The sequence below is a fragment of the Prionailurus bengalensis genome, chromosome A1, assembly GCF_016509475.1.
Source record: "Prionailurus bengalensis isolate Pbe53 chromosome A1, Fcat_Pben_1.1_paternal_pri, whole genome shotgun sequence".
Lineage (NCBI taxonomy): Eukaryota > Metazoa > Chordata > Mammalia > Carnivora > Felidae > Prionailurus > Prionailurus bengalensis.
In genome coordinates, this window is record NC_057343.1 from 197719862 (window position 1) to 197733524 (window position 13663).

Here is a 13663-nt window from a genome sequence, read left to right on the forward strand (position 1 = left end):
AGAAGGGCCTCCTTGGGGCCTCAGTGACAGGGCAGGCCTGAGGCCCCGTCTCCCCCTCAGCCACAGCCCGCAGCAGCGAGAAGCAGGCCCTCATGTCAGAGCTGAAGATCATGAGTCACCTTGGGCCCCATCTGAACGTGGTCAACTTGCTGGGGGCCTGCACCAAAGGAGGTACCAAAACCACTCCCCCAGAGGATTCTGGAAAATGCCAGCAGCCCAGGCCTGGCCCCTCCCCACCCCTCCTCAATCCACAGACAACGAGACACTCCAGCTGGAGGGTCTGCACCCATCCTGCCCTCACCTCACAGACCCACACGGGGGTGGGGTTGACAAACTCACAGAATCACAACACTTTCAAGGCCCACAGACTCCTCGGGTCAGCTGTTTCCAAACCCTGGGGGTGCTCTGACATTTTTTCTCCACATGTTTATTTATTTTTGAGAGAGAGAGAGAGAGAGAGAGAGAGAGGGAAATGCATGCTCAAGTGGGGGAGGGGCAGAGAGAGGGGGACAGAGGATCTGAAACAGGCTCTGAGCTGTCAGCACAGAGCCCGATGTGGGGTTCGAACTCTCGAGCCGAGAGATCATGACCTGAGCCAAAGTCAGACGCTTAACTGACTGAGCCACCCAGGCGCCCCAGGTCCTCTGACATTTTTAAATTTTCACAATACATTTTACAAACTGATCAATCACGGCCCCTGTGAGGTGAGTTCTATCCCTACAATTGGAGGCCACCAGCATGCTGATTGGCAGTGGCTTTCATTCAGATCACAGAATAAAGCCTCTCTAGCCAGTGTGTTTATTTGAAGCTCTGATTGCAAGTTAGGCTGTAAAAAAAAAAAAAAAAAAAAAGAAAAGAAATGTTATCGTTGTTTGCAGCTGCTTATTGTGAGATTTGGAATTTTCCTCAGTATTGTGCAACCAAAATAAAATACAGAAGTACATTGCATACATAGGCCAATTTATGTCCGCAAGATCACCCATTTCAAAATTTTTGTTTTCATCAATATCTTCACATTCCCACTGATTGGCTTCAAGTAAATGTGTTGTATTTGAATTGATCCAATAACCTGATAATAAATAGTTGCCTTGATTTCCTTTATATACGGGGCTCCACAATAAGTTGGTGATATGTACCACTGTGTACTTGCCATGTGCCAGGCCCTGAGCCGCGCCGACGAAGGCGTTACCTTATGGACATTCAGGACAGCCCTTAGAGGTGGGTGCGGTTAGCCCCATTTAACAGATGGGGAAAGTGAAGCTCAGGGAGAATAAGTACCTCGCTCATGGTCGCGGAGGCGGGAAGAGAACCCAGGTTCGCCTGGTGCCAAAGCCTCTCGGCCGTCTTACCCGACTGCCTTCCCGACGTGCAGCCGGTGGTCGGCCTCAGGGTCCCGATGGGAAGTCTGTGGCCCCCCGGGGACTGTCGCTGAGCCTGTGCCCCCCTAGGACCCATCTACATCATCACGGAGTACTGCCGCTATGGCGACCTGGTGGACTACCTTCACCGCAACAAGCACACCTTCCTGCAGCGCTGCTCCGACAAGCGCCGCCCGCCCAGCGCCGAGCTCTACAGCAACGCCCTGCCCACAGGGCTCCCTCTGCCCAGGTACCAAAGGAGGCCGGGGACCCGAATCTTCGGGGAGCCCCGAGGAGCACCTGCTCGCTCCCTCCTGGCTGGGGCGGAAGCCGAGGCCAGGGTGGGCAGACAGGGTGTAGGAGCCCAGGCTGTTTCACGCACGGGTCAGTCTGGGACCCAGGGCTTGGCCTCCCCCGGACCTGGCTTATCACTCTGGTGATGGTGTTGGTGGGATCGGCTGCCACCTACGGACTGCCTACAGGGGTCCCGCCCTGGGCTGGGCACTCTCTGTGGATGTGACCCCTCGGCGCCTCCCTCTGTGTCGTGACACCCTCTCCTTTCACGGTGAGCACCTGGGGCTCTCCGGTCCCAGGCCTGACTCCCATCGCAACGCACGGTGCTCTGCACACTGCTGGGCACACCAGTCTCTAGCACGCAGTCTCTGGTGTGTGGTGTCCTGTGGGCAATGCAACGTCTTTCTTCTTCTTTTCCAAAAGTAACTTTTCCTACTTCTGCTGATGACAACAGCAAGATGGGTTTATTGCAGAGACAAGCATAACTTCAGAAAATCCTTAAAAGACATTACAGCTCACCCCTGTCCTCCCCAACATTTGATCGATTTCCTTCCGGTCTTTGGTCTACCTCTAGAGACACGTGTATACGCAGTCCCATAGCTCTCTGGGGAGCAGGTGCTGCAGGGAATTAGGGCAATTCTTGCCGTCTCTGGGCTGTGGCTGGGGCCTCCCAGGGCATCACGGCTGGATGGTGTCACAGAAAGGCACCTGCTTCATGCTCTTCTTATGACCTTCATGCTGGGGTGCTGTGATCATGCCTAGGTGTGAGCTCCCTAAGGACACACACTCGGTCTTGTGTCCTCTTAGCACCCCAGTGCCCAGCTTAGGGCCCCATGGGCTGGCTGAGAGAGCTCACTGCGTGGCCATTCAAGTTGTGACTAGCTGAAGGAGGATGAGTGGAAAGAAGAAATCCCTGAGTGATAGCGCCCAGTGGGCCCTGGGGGCGAGCAGGGATGGGAAGGGAAGGAAAAGGACAGCCTGTGGCTCCTCCTGGGATGTTCCTCTCTCCCCCAGCCACGTGTCCCTGCCTGGGGAGAGTGACGGCGGCTACATGGACATGAGCAAGGACGAGTCGGTGGACTACGTGCCCATGCTGGACATGAAAGGAGGAATCAAATATGCAGACATCGAGTCCTCCAGCTACGTGGCCCCTTATGACAACTACGTCCCCACAGGTGGGTGCACGCCTATGCACCGCCCCCTTGCCTATGTAATCATGCTTTCTTATCACAGTCTTTCTTACTGGGAGGAAGGTGGCCTTGTACCCATTTCATAGATGCAGAAACCGAGGTTAGCCACCTGCCCAAAGCTGTCCTGTGGTGGAGCCCCATCGGGAGCCTCTGTTTCTGAATCCAGCAGGGAGGAGTTGGGTTGGAGGAGTACTTGGCCTCCTGGGGTGCTGGCACACCACAGGCACAAGGCTGACCCAGTGTCCTTGAGAAGCGGGCAGGTCAGGCTGAGAAAAGGTGGCCTAGGCCTCGGGCTAATGCCAAAGGCTTTTCCGGCCAATGAGAGCACTGATAAGGTAGGAGAGGTTTACATTAGATATTTGGCAATTGTTTTCCTTTTGCGGGAGACTTAGAGGGTTAGTAGTTACCTGTATTGGACATTCGGCCTCGGTGAATAAAAGGGCGGGGGTTCTGTGGGCCATGTGGAGACACAGACAGTAAGTAGGTGAACTTCTGCTCTCTCTCTTAGCTCCCGAGAGGACCTGTCGGGCAACTCTGATCAACGAGTCCCCGGTGCTTAGCTACACAGATCTTGTGGGCTTCAGCTACCAGGTGGCCAATGGCATGGAGTTCCTGGCCTCCAAGAACGTACGTATAGTTGCAGCGAGCGGAGCAGGGTCATGGGGAGGTGGGCAACCCAAGCCAGCCAGGGTCCTCCAAGTACATAGCTCCATATGGCAGCTACGTCTCCTCACCACAACTCTGGTGGGTGAGGACAGTCAAAGCTCTCACCGCGTGGCCTCTCACGCCTGTGTGGCGATGCATTTTCCCCAAAGCCCTTGATGGGGAGGTCTTCTCCTACAACTGCCCCCAAGGCCTCAGCTCCCATCCCCCCCAACCTAGTGCGTCCACCGAGATCTGGCAGCCAGGAACGTGCTCATCTGTGAGGGCAAGCTGGTCAAGATCTGTGACTTTGGCCTGGCTCGTGACATCATGAGGGACTCGAACTATATCTCCAAAGGCAGCGTGAGTACCTTCCCTGACCCGTGTGACCTGGGAACAGGTTTCCTCCTGGTCAGCGTGGCTGTGGCATATAGGAGGTCAGGACGGAGTTCCTCATGGCCTACCCTGCCCAGTGGTGACAGGCTTTGCCACCGGCTGTGCATGGGGCAGGAGGGGGCAGAGATGTTAAGGTTATACGGGTGAGCCCGGGGCTCAGATTCACTGGTCACGACAGGGGGCGAGGGACCAGCTGTAATGGGTTCTGGGAAGAGGGAAGCAGGTCAAGTGTATATTTGGTGACCATTCTGCCTGCCATTCATGTTCCCACTTTCCATAAGGGGACAGTGAACCCCAGAGATGGAGGGTCTCTAGACCCAAGAGATCTAAGGCGGCCGGGTGAGAGCTGGGTGGCACCTTGGCATGTCCCTGGCTCCCCTGCTGTCTGCCAACCTGGCCAGGGCCTCTACTGGGATCAGGAAGAAGGGCCGTTCTGTAAGAGGCCTCACACCCTGGGGCTCGTCCTTAGGGTAGAGGCTGCCATGTGACCAGCTTGTGGGTGAAAAAACATGGCCTTCTGATCCTCTGGCCAGCACTGGGATGAGTGTGGGATCTGTGTGCCTGCAGAGGCGGGCTCTCAGGGTCTGGGGAGTAAGGCGCGGGGGCCTTACTAAGTAAGGAGGCCAGACCTCCTCCCCTTGCCCAGGCACAGAGTGGGGCTTGGCCGTCCTGGTACTTAGTGCTGTCTTGCCCTCCCACAGACCTTCCTGCCTCTGAAGTGGATGGCTCCCGAGAGCATCTTCAACAGCCTCTATACCACCCTGAGTGATGTGTGGTCCTTCGGGATCCTACTCTGGGAGATCTTCACCCTGGGTATGCTTCCTTTTCCCCCAGCCCTCAGCTGCACGGCACCCTGGCCACTCACACCCCCAGTCTGGTGGGGCCATGGGGCAGGCTCTGCGAGGGGGGTCAGGGCTCTCTGGCTCGAGTCACGGTGCTGCTGCTGTCTCGCTGCTGTGTGAGCTTGGCAAGTCCCTTGTCTTCCCTGGGTCTCTTTACCTCCCCATCTCTCGAGGGTCTGGAAGTGACATCAAAAAGTCTATTTGGCTCTGGCGTTCTCTGGTCCTCTGATTCTGGCGGTGCTGGTCATCTCTGTCCAGAGCCTCTACAAGAGCCACATCTCCCAGTGCCGAGGCCACCACACCCTCGCCCGCTCGAGGGCTGGTGTGCCTCTCCCTGTACCATAGAATAGGGCACCTGCCACTTTTCCAACACGTCTGAGCCTGTGTATCTCTTGTCTCTCCTTCCTGACAGGTGGCACCCCTTACCCAGAGCTGCCCATGAATGAGCAGTTCTATAATGCCATCAAGCGGGGTTACCGAATGGCCCAACCTGCCCATGCCTCCGATGAGATGTGAGTGGAGCCTTTGGGAGGGTTTTTTGGGGGGTACAAACCATAGATGTCCAATGTTGCCAGCTTAAGGTGAAAATAGATTAGTTCAGGGAGCTAGAAAAACCTTGCTATAGCTGTATCTAGGCATTCAGACGCCGTCATCAGGAATCTCTTGTTTTACCTGGTCTCTGCTGTCCCCTGCGCTGGCCTGGATTTCAGGCCACATGGCTACCTCCTCACTGCTTCCACTATAGTTCGAGTAAAAGGCCCCAAGCTGACTGTCAAGGGCTCAGCTGGGGTCTCGTGCCCACCCATCCAGAGAAGGGCATGAAAACTCCTACCAGCCAGACCTGCCTGGTCCGTGTGCTCACCAAGGAGTGGTCAACCCCATGGAACCACCGGTGGAGGGAGGGCCTTGAGGGAGCGGGAAAAACAGTCCCATCCACCTGTCCTCCCCAACTCCCTTCATTACCCACCTCGTTCTGGGAGGCGGCAGACTCTGAGCCAGAGACCCTGACCCCCTGTGCACCTCTCCCCAGCTACGAGATCATGCAGAAGTGCTGGGAAGAGAAGTTTGAGATCCGGCCTCCCTTCTCCCAGCTGGTGCTGCTTCTTGAGAGGCTGCTGGGTGAGGGCTACAAGAAGGTATGTTGGGGCAGCGAAATGGAGAGTTCTGGTCCAGAAGTCAGACACTGACTCTGTGTGTCATGCTGGTATTTGAGGGACCACCCTGTATCCTCTTGGGCCTCAGTTTCCCTGCTGGTACTAGTACGGGATGGGCTGGAGCTATGAGTGGAATTTATTTTAGCAGCACAGAGGTTTTTGAGATGACATCCTGCTTGGAAGTTGATGCCTACAGCCCCCTTCATCCTGCTCCCTTTTCATGTCTCTGCACCCATGCCACCGCCTGGGTCTCCTTCAGAAGTCTGAACAACCCCAGACTCCATGTCTGCTAAGGGCCGGACCGCTTGGACCCTGTTGCGGGCTCATTTGAGGCCAATGAAGCCAGTAGGGCCTGCCCACCAGAGCGAGTTACAGGGAGGGGTGATGCGCGCTCCCTGTCCCCTGTCCGTTCCTAACCACACTACCCCCCACGTCTTGTCCCAGCTCAGCGCCCGGTGAGATGGAGTGGGTTGTCACCATTCAGTAGTTAGGGAAACTGAGGCCCCACTGAAGGAGGTTGAGGTGGGGGGAGAGCCCACACCTGTCTACTCCGAAGTAGGGGCAGTGTGAGGGTCACGGGCACTAGTTTGCCGACTGCCCCCTCCCTGGGGGGCCCTGAGCTCACCTGGTCTTGTGAGATGCCAGGTGAGAGAGCCTCCCGGCTGTGAGGCGTTGGGTAGGTCTCCTTCCTCTCTGAGCACCAGTTGCCTTAGGCAGGAGGGGCCAGGTCAGAGTCTCATGCTAGATGATCCCCACGGGCATTTCTGGTCTGAACATCCCTCTCTCTTGGGTTCTCCCTCCCTGTGGAGCAGAAGTACCAGCAGGTGGATGAGGAGTTTCTGAGGAGCGACCACCCAGCTGTCCTTCGGTCCCAAGCCCGCTTTCCTGGCTTCAATGGACTCCGATCCCCCCTGGACACCAGCTCTGTGCTCTACACTGCTGTGCAGCCCAATGAGAGTGACAATGACTATATCATCCCCCTGCCTGACCCCAAACCTGAGATTGCTGATGAGGGCCCCCTGGAGGGTTCCCCCAGCCTTGCCAGGTAGCCACTGTGGCCTGAGGCCCAAGGCAATAGTGTGCAGTGTGTGTGTGTGTGTTCATGCCGTCAGGCTTGCCTTAGAAGTAAGCTACCTAGGGTGAGCACTTGTTCCTGCCAGTGAGTAGAAGAGAGAACTGAACTCATCTGACCTTTGATGACCTCAGGAGGAAAGGGCAGGCTGGTAAGAGACAGAAGGGCTAGGGCTTAGCTGCAAGGTAGCTGTTTCCTGAAAAGTGGCCCCCACGGGCCATCCACCCTCTCATCCTATCCAGGCCCTAAGGAGAGGTAGGAAATCTAATCGGCATCCCCGGCACCCTGTGTATCACTCTGGGGTCATTGCCAGCCCTGGCCTCTGCTCTGTTCTCCAGGACCATGGCCCAAGGGCCCCCGGGAGCCTGGCATGGTTGTGGGAGGCATAGTGCCCACAGGAACTGAGGTCAGAATTCAGGCTAGGAAGGAGATTCACGTTTTGCTTTTGCCTTGAGATGTGGTGAAGTTACAGTAGGGGTGGGGGCGTGGTTGGAAGAAGGCCCAGCCGTTGCCTGGACTTCATGTTCCGACAGGATCTTCCCTCAGCTGGAGAGGAGTGTCCCCCGTGAGGCCAGACCCACCCCCAAAACCAGATCCCCCCCTCTGGTGCAGTGGCAGCGACCGCAGGCTGGGTTTCAGCTCCAGCTCTGCCCCCAGCCGCCCTGAGACCCATCTCCCACGGGTGCTGGGAGCACACACAAGATCTAGAAGGCCCTCCACACCTTCTGTAAGAAGCAAATGTTCTAAGGCTCCTGGTAGCCAGTGTGCAGAGGAGTTAAGCTCAGAGTTCAGACACCTTGAGGTGTGAATGCTGGCCCTGCAATGTGCCCTCAGACAAGCTGCCTCCACTTTCTGAGCCTCAGTTTCCTCAACTATAAAATGAAAACGGTAGCACACGTCTATTTGGAGGTGTTGAAGGATCCAATGGGATCAGCTTCAGGAGTGCAGGGAATGGAGTTGCTGGTGAGTGAGGAACGAGCTTTGGAGCTAACTAGATATTCTGCTCCAAAGTCTCGCTGTGTGATGTCGGCTACTGACACAACCTCTCTGAGCAGCCCTTCCCTCATGGTGCCTATCTTATGTAGTCTTTTTTTTTTTCTTTTTAAGAATTTTTTAATGTTTATTTAGTTTTGAGAGAGAGAGAGAGAGAGAGAGAGATAAAGCGTGAGTGGGGGAGGGGCAGAGAGAGAGGGAGACACAGAATCTGAAGCACGCTCCAGGCTCTGAGCTGTCAGCACAGAGCCCAACGCAGGGCTCGAACTCACGGACCGTGAGATCATGACCTGAGCCGAAGTCAGATGCTTAACCGACCCTTAAGCCACCCAGGCGTCCCTCTTATGTAGTCTTTACAAGGCTTCAATGAACTAAAGGGTGTCAGGTGCATGGTGCAAGCTTGCACCCACAGGAAGCTCTTGATTATTGCTGTTATCTTACTCCGGCTCCCTCCCAGCCCCTCACACGTGTGCCTTCTCTTCCTAGCTCCACCCTGAATGAAGTCAACACCTCCTCTACCATCTCCTGCGACAGCCCCCTGGAACCCCAAGAGGAGCCAGAGCCAGAACCCCAGCTCGAGCCCCAGGTGGAGCCAGAGCCACCACTGGATTCATGTTGCCCTGGGCCTCGGGCCGAGGCGGAGGACAGCTTCCTGTAGGGGGCTGGCCCCACCTCACCCTGCCTGGAGCTCCCCCTCTACCTCCCAGCACCCAGCGCCTCCCGGCCTGGCCTGGCCTCCCATCAGCTGTCCCTTTCTAGAAAGCTTTTGCCGTGGGCATGTGGCACCCAACAGCTGGGGCTGGCTTAGGAGGCAAGAGGACTTCAGGGGCCGTGACCAGCCCTCTGCCTCTGGGGAGGCCATGTGACTGGGGGCCAGGGTTCTCCCAGGGCACTTAGTTTCTCCATCTACAGGATGGGAAAGCCGGGCTCGGTGACGCAGAATCTGGGATTCTCTCCCTGGCTGACAGGTGGGGAGGCTGGAATCACTAGAGAGAGTCTCGAGGTTCCGGAGGGGGGGGGGTTAGCTTTTTTCTGTTCAGCCAGCTACGCCTCAAGGAGCTGTAGCCTTCTCCTTGCACTTTCATCCACCTAAGAGCTGGGGAAGGGACTCTGGCATCCCCGGCTCCTGGTGAGCCGGGGCCCAGCCTTGGACGGTGGTGTTCATCCGGAAGCCACCGCCCCTTAATGCCAGTCTCCACTTTCCCAGGCCCAAGCTGGTCTGGGGCCATCCACGCTTAATGCTGGGGGCCGAGCCAAGTACAGGACACCCTGGCCCACAGCTGCTGTCCCAGGCACTTGGGACACACCTCCCCATACAAAGTGCCCGCGTTTGTGTCTTCCTGGCCCCCTAAGTGCGGGGGTCTTTTTCCTTGTCACCACCAGTCTTACTTCACCCACCAGAGTCTCCGGGGCCAGGTGGGCCCCACATCTGTGATGAGCGTGCTGGTGGGCCCGCCAGAGGCGTCCACACGTGTGGATCAGGCTGCGCATTGGACTCGACATGGGACCCTGGAGGGATCCCTCACCCTGTCCGGACCTGTTTGCCCTAGTGAAAGATGAGCAAGGTGGACTCTGTGACTTCCGGTGCCCTGCCAGCACAAACATTCTAGAGTATTCCAGGGGGTGGCACGCTTGCCCAGATGAAGCAAAGCCAAACGCCCCAAACCTCCGTCCTGGGCATCAGCTGGGGTCTGGGGAGATTTCAGACCCTGCCTCACTCTCCGGGCATTCAGGAACCGTGCCCTTTCCCCAGGGCCCCGGGCAAGTCCCAAAAGGCCAGCTGGCCAGGTCTTGACTCGAAGTGACAGCCAGTGTCTTGGAAAGCCCCCAGCAGCTGCCCCATGGGAAGACTACAGAACCCCTTTCAGGCTCACAACCACCTCTGGAGCCTTCCTGAACAAAGGAGGCAGAGAGGGCAAAGCAGGCCACCTCATGCAGTCTGCCTCTCCAGCACCTGTCCGGGTCTGTGCCACAGACATAATGGACAGTGAGGAGTCCGGGGGTCCCCCAGAAAGGACAAGAAGGCTTTCTAGGGAACCTGAGAAGGGGTGCAAGAGGCAGATATTTTGGGGGTTTCCTTCTCACCCACCAGCTGCCCGGTCCCCAAGGGAGTAACTGTGGGGTATGGCTTTGTCACTGCCCAGGCCCGCTCACTGTACTCTCTCTTCCAGCCACACCCCAACCCAGGGGGCATTGGAGGTGCCGGGGAGCAAGGGCTGCAGCCAAGACTGTTGGCAGGAAGAGAGCTGGAAGTGGGGGGAGGGCAGCCTAGCAGCCCCCGGGCACCAGCCCCCTCTGCCCATCCAGGAGATGGAGTGGGTTCTCACTACGGTACCAAAGATGTAATCACCTAGGTTTACAAGTATTTTTAGGACTCACATTAACTCACATTTATACAGCAGAAGTGCTATTTTATATGCCATCAAATTTTCTTATCTGTGTACTTTTTTTTTAAGGGAAAGATTTTAATATTAAACCTGGTGCTTCTCACTCATGGACTTCGTGGTCTCTCACGGGTTTGGGTCCCTGTGCCGGGAGGTGACAGATGTGAAATGGGGTGAACGGGGCTGATCCCTGGCCACAGCGTCCCCACACAGGGTCCTTCAGTTCTGAGTCTCATTTCCATCTGTAAAATGGGGGTTTTCACACTCCCTCCACCCCTTGCTAGCAGCCGGATGGCCTGGACCTTGGGCTTCGGTTTTCCAAGGTGTGAAATGAAAACGTTCTTCCGGCTCTGCAGGGCCTGGCCCTGGGACCAGCTGGACTGTTCACAGGCTCATGTGGAGAAACCTGAGTCCCTCCCTCGTCCCCCACCCCACCCCACCATGTGCTTTGGCTTTGGCTGTTAAGCTGGGACACCCCCTGCCCTCCCCTCCACTCCGCCCGCAGCCCAGGCTGGTGTGGCTCGAGAGAGGCATCGGCTCCAGCCCAGATTCCAGGCCCCGGTGAGTTAGCGATTGGGTCTCAAGTGGGAGCAAGGAAGACAGAGGCGCCCAAGGGGGCCAGAGCGCAGGAAGAAGTGAACAGAGAGGGCAAGCAAGAGAGAGGAAGAGGAAGAGAGAGAGGAAGGTAGGCGGGGGTGGGTGCAGCCAGGGCGAGGCCAACGAGGGAATAGGAGCCCAGCTGTGGCTCTGAGGGCAGGGCAGAGGGGTGCAGACCAGCAGGCCCCAGGCCCCTCACGACTGCAGCCGCTCAGTGGTGCGGGACCGGCATGGGCCAGACATCCTCGTGCCTGCTGGCCAGCTCCGTCCTGACCGTAGCCTCCACAGCTCAGCCCGGGCCTGACAGACCCTGGCAGCAGCACGGGGCCAGGGCAATAGAGCTAACCAGGGCATGGGCCCCAGCGCAAGGGTCTTAGACCCAGGCCACGGCTTCCTGACCTCCTCACTTGGGCCCTCTGGCAGGGGTCACCTGAGGTGGAACCAGGTTTCAGTCTGAGATCTATCACACCTCACTGTGCGATCTTGGCCATCGCTTCCTTTCTCTGATGCGGGGAAGGGGGCATCTCTTTCCGGAACACGGGCACCTCGCTTTGGAACCGCTCGCGTCCCTGGACTGCTGCCAGGGGTCTGGGGCTGTGGCTGCCAGTGGGGACAGGAATGGAGATGTGGGGCAGCTGTGACTCACAGGCCCAGCCGCCAACTCAGGGGCAGCTGAGCCATGCCAAGGGAAAGCCCGCCCATTACATGGCCTGGCAGCACAAAGCCCTGGTTTCAGAGAACCCCAGAGCCTGTGACCCTTTCTTTCCTGACTGTGGTGGAAGATGTATAAGCCAATCCCCGGATCTGCCCTGTAAAGAGAATAAACAACCCTCATTCCAGACGGGGATTATCCTTGCTTGTGGGAAAAGTCTCCGTCTGGAGGTCAGGAGACTTTGGCTCCCCCCCTCCCCCCCAGCTCAGGCCTGCTCCTTGTGGGACTTTGGGTAGATTATACCACATCAGGCCTCAATTTCCCCAGCAGTAAATGGAGCTAATGATGTCACAAAGACGGAAAGGATGATAAAATGCTGGCAACCATTTATTGAACAGTTTCTATATGCCAGGTCTGTCCTATTGCTTCACACCCATTTTCTCATTTTACCCTCACACAGATCCTATGAACCAGGTACTACTACTGTCCCTATATTGCAGGTGAAACCTGGATAAGATAGGAGCCTGGGCTTGGCTGACTCCCAAGTCAGTGCTCAGGGAGACAGAACGCTCAGCCAAGGTGACAGAGCTGGGGAGTAGGGCAGCCTGGGTCCCAACCCCTGTCTCCAGACTCTAGGGCTGTCTGGTGCTCAGAGTACAGAAGTTCTGGGTAAGAGGAAAGAGCTAAGTGAACCTTATGGGTTCGAGCCCCATGTCAGGCTCTGTGCTGACAGCTCAGAACCTGGAGCCTGCTTTGGGTTCTCTCTCTCTCTCTCTCTCTCTCTCTCTCTGTGCCCCTCCCCCGCTCACGCTGTGTCTCTCTCTCTCTCTCTCAAAAACGAATAAACATTTGAAAAATTTTTTGAAAAAAAAAAAAAGAGCTAAGTGAACCTGAGGGCTAGATAGAAAGAATATAGAAGGGCTGGCAGAGGGCTTGGACCTCATGGGCCCCTGTGCTGAGGGGGTGTAGGCATTGGGGGAGGGGAGAACCATAGGTCACCTGTGCTGGCTCCTGTCTCCCAGGCTTGCCACTCAGGCAGGCCCAAGGGAACCCGTGAGCTGGAATTTTCCTCCCAGACAGATGAGCCATTTGGACTGCACAATTCTTCCTCCACCCTATTCACAGCCAGGGGCCTTGTTCCTGGAAAAAGAGGGAAAGACCAAAAGGAGCTATTACTCTCGGAGCTCTGCCCCTCAGCTGAAGCAGGGCTCACACCCCCCACTGGTGGCCCTCCCCTGAACTAGGGCACTGTCTCCAAAGGCCTCTTCTATTTTATTGTTCAATGTCACAACAATTAAAAATTACCTTTATAAAAGTATTTATGTAACACACGCTTGTATTAAAAAAAATCAATTATCAAAATATATAATATATGGGGCACCTGGGTGGCCCAGTCGGTTAAGCGTCAGACTTCGGCTCGGGTCATGATCTCACGGTTTGTGAGTTCCAGCCCCGCGTCGGGCTCTGTGCTGACAGCTCGGAGCCTGGAGCCTGCTTCCGATTCTGTGTCTCCCTCTCTCTCTGCCCCTCCCCCACTCGCGCTGTCTCTCTCAAAAATAAATAAACATTGAAAACATTTTTAAAAATAAAATAAAATTTAAAAATATCCATATAATATAGAAAGTTGTTTGTGTATTTGTACTTGAGGCTCCCAGTAACATTGTAAATGCTTATTTTCTTCATTCAGCAACTCTGTGTATAGGAATTTATCTTTTGGAAATTCTGCTTCTCATTGTTAACAGTTCAGTTATATTCTTCCATGGTTTTCTCCCCTTACATCTCTACTAATATTTGTATTCCGGAGTGCCTGGGTGACTCGGTTGAGAGTCTGACTCTTGATTTTGGCTCAGATCATGCTCCCAGGGTTGTGGGATTGAGCCCCGAGCCACGTTCAGCATGGGGCCTGCTTAGGATTCTGTCTTTCCTTCTGCCACTCTTGCAGGCTCACACTCTTTCTCTTAAAAAAAAAATTTAATAACAATTTGCATTTTTTATCTGTGTAAATATATAATTACAATTAAAAAAAACCTACCAGTACCATTTTACAGCTTTGTGTTTTTTGCTTAAGGACACGTCATGTGCACAGTCA

At 55.7% G+C, this 13663-nt stretch overlaps 1 protein-coding gene across 3 annotated transcripts in view; it reads left to right on the forward strand.

Annotated features, from left to right (window-relative positions):
- Positions 1-10435, forward strand: part of PDGFRB (platelet derived growth factor receptor beta) — a 37849-nt gene extending 27414 nt beyond the window's left edge. For all 3 annotated transcript variants that reach the window (XM_043598051.1, XM_043598061.1, XM_043598070.1), the window contains 10 exons: positions 61-171; positions 1449-1608; positions 2667-2827; positions 3351-3469; positions 3725-3847; positions 4582-4693; positions 5135-5234; positions 5753-5858; positions 6689-6921; positions 8428-10435. In XM_043598051.1, the coding sequence (XP_043453986.1) occupies positions 61-171; positions 1449-1608; positions 2667-2827; positions 3351-3469; positions 3725-3847; positions 4582-4693; positions 5135-5234; positions 5753-5858; positions 6689-6921; positions 8428-8599 (1397 nt within the window). In that variant the 3' untranslated portion in view covers positions 8600-10435. The remainder of the gene's footprint in view (positions 1-60; positions 172-1448; positions 1609-2666; positions 2828-3350; positions 3470-3724; positions 3848-4581; positions 4694-5134; positions 5235-5752; positions 5859-6688; positions 6922-8427) is intronic.
- Positions 10436-13663: the final 3228 nt, after the last annotated feature.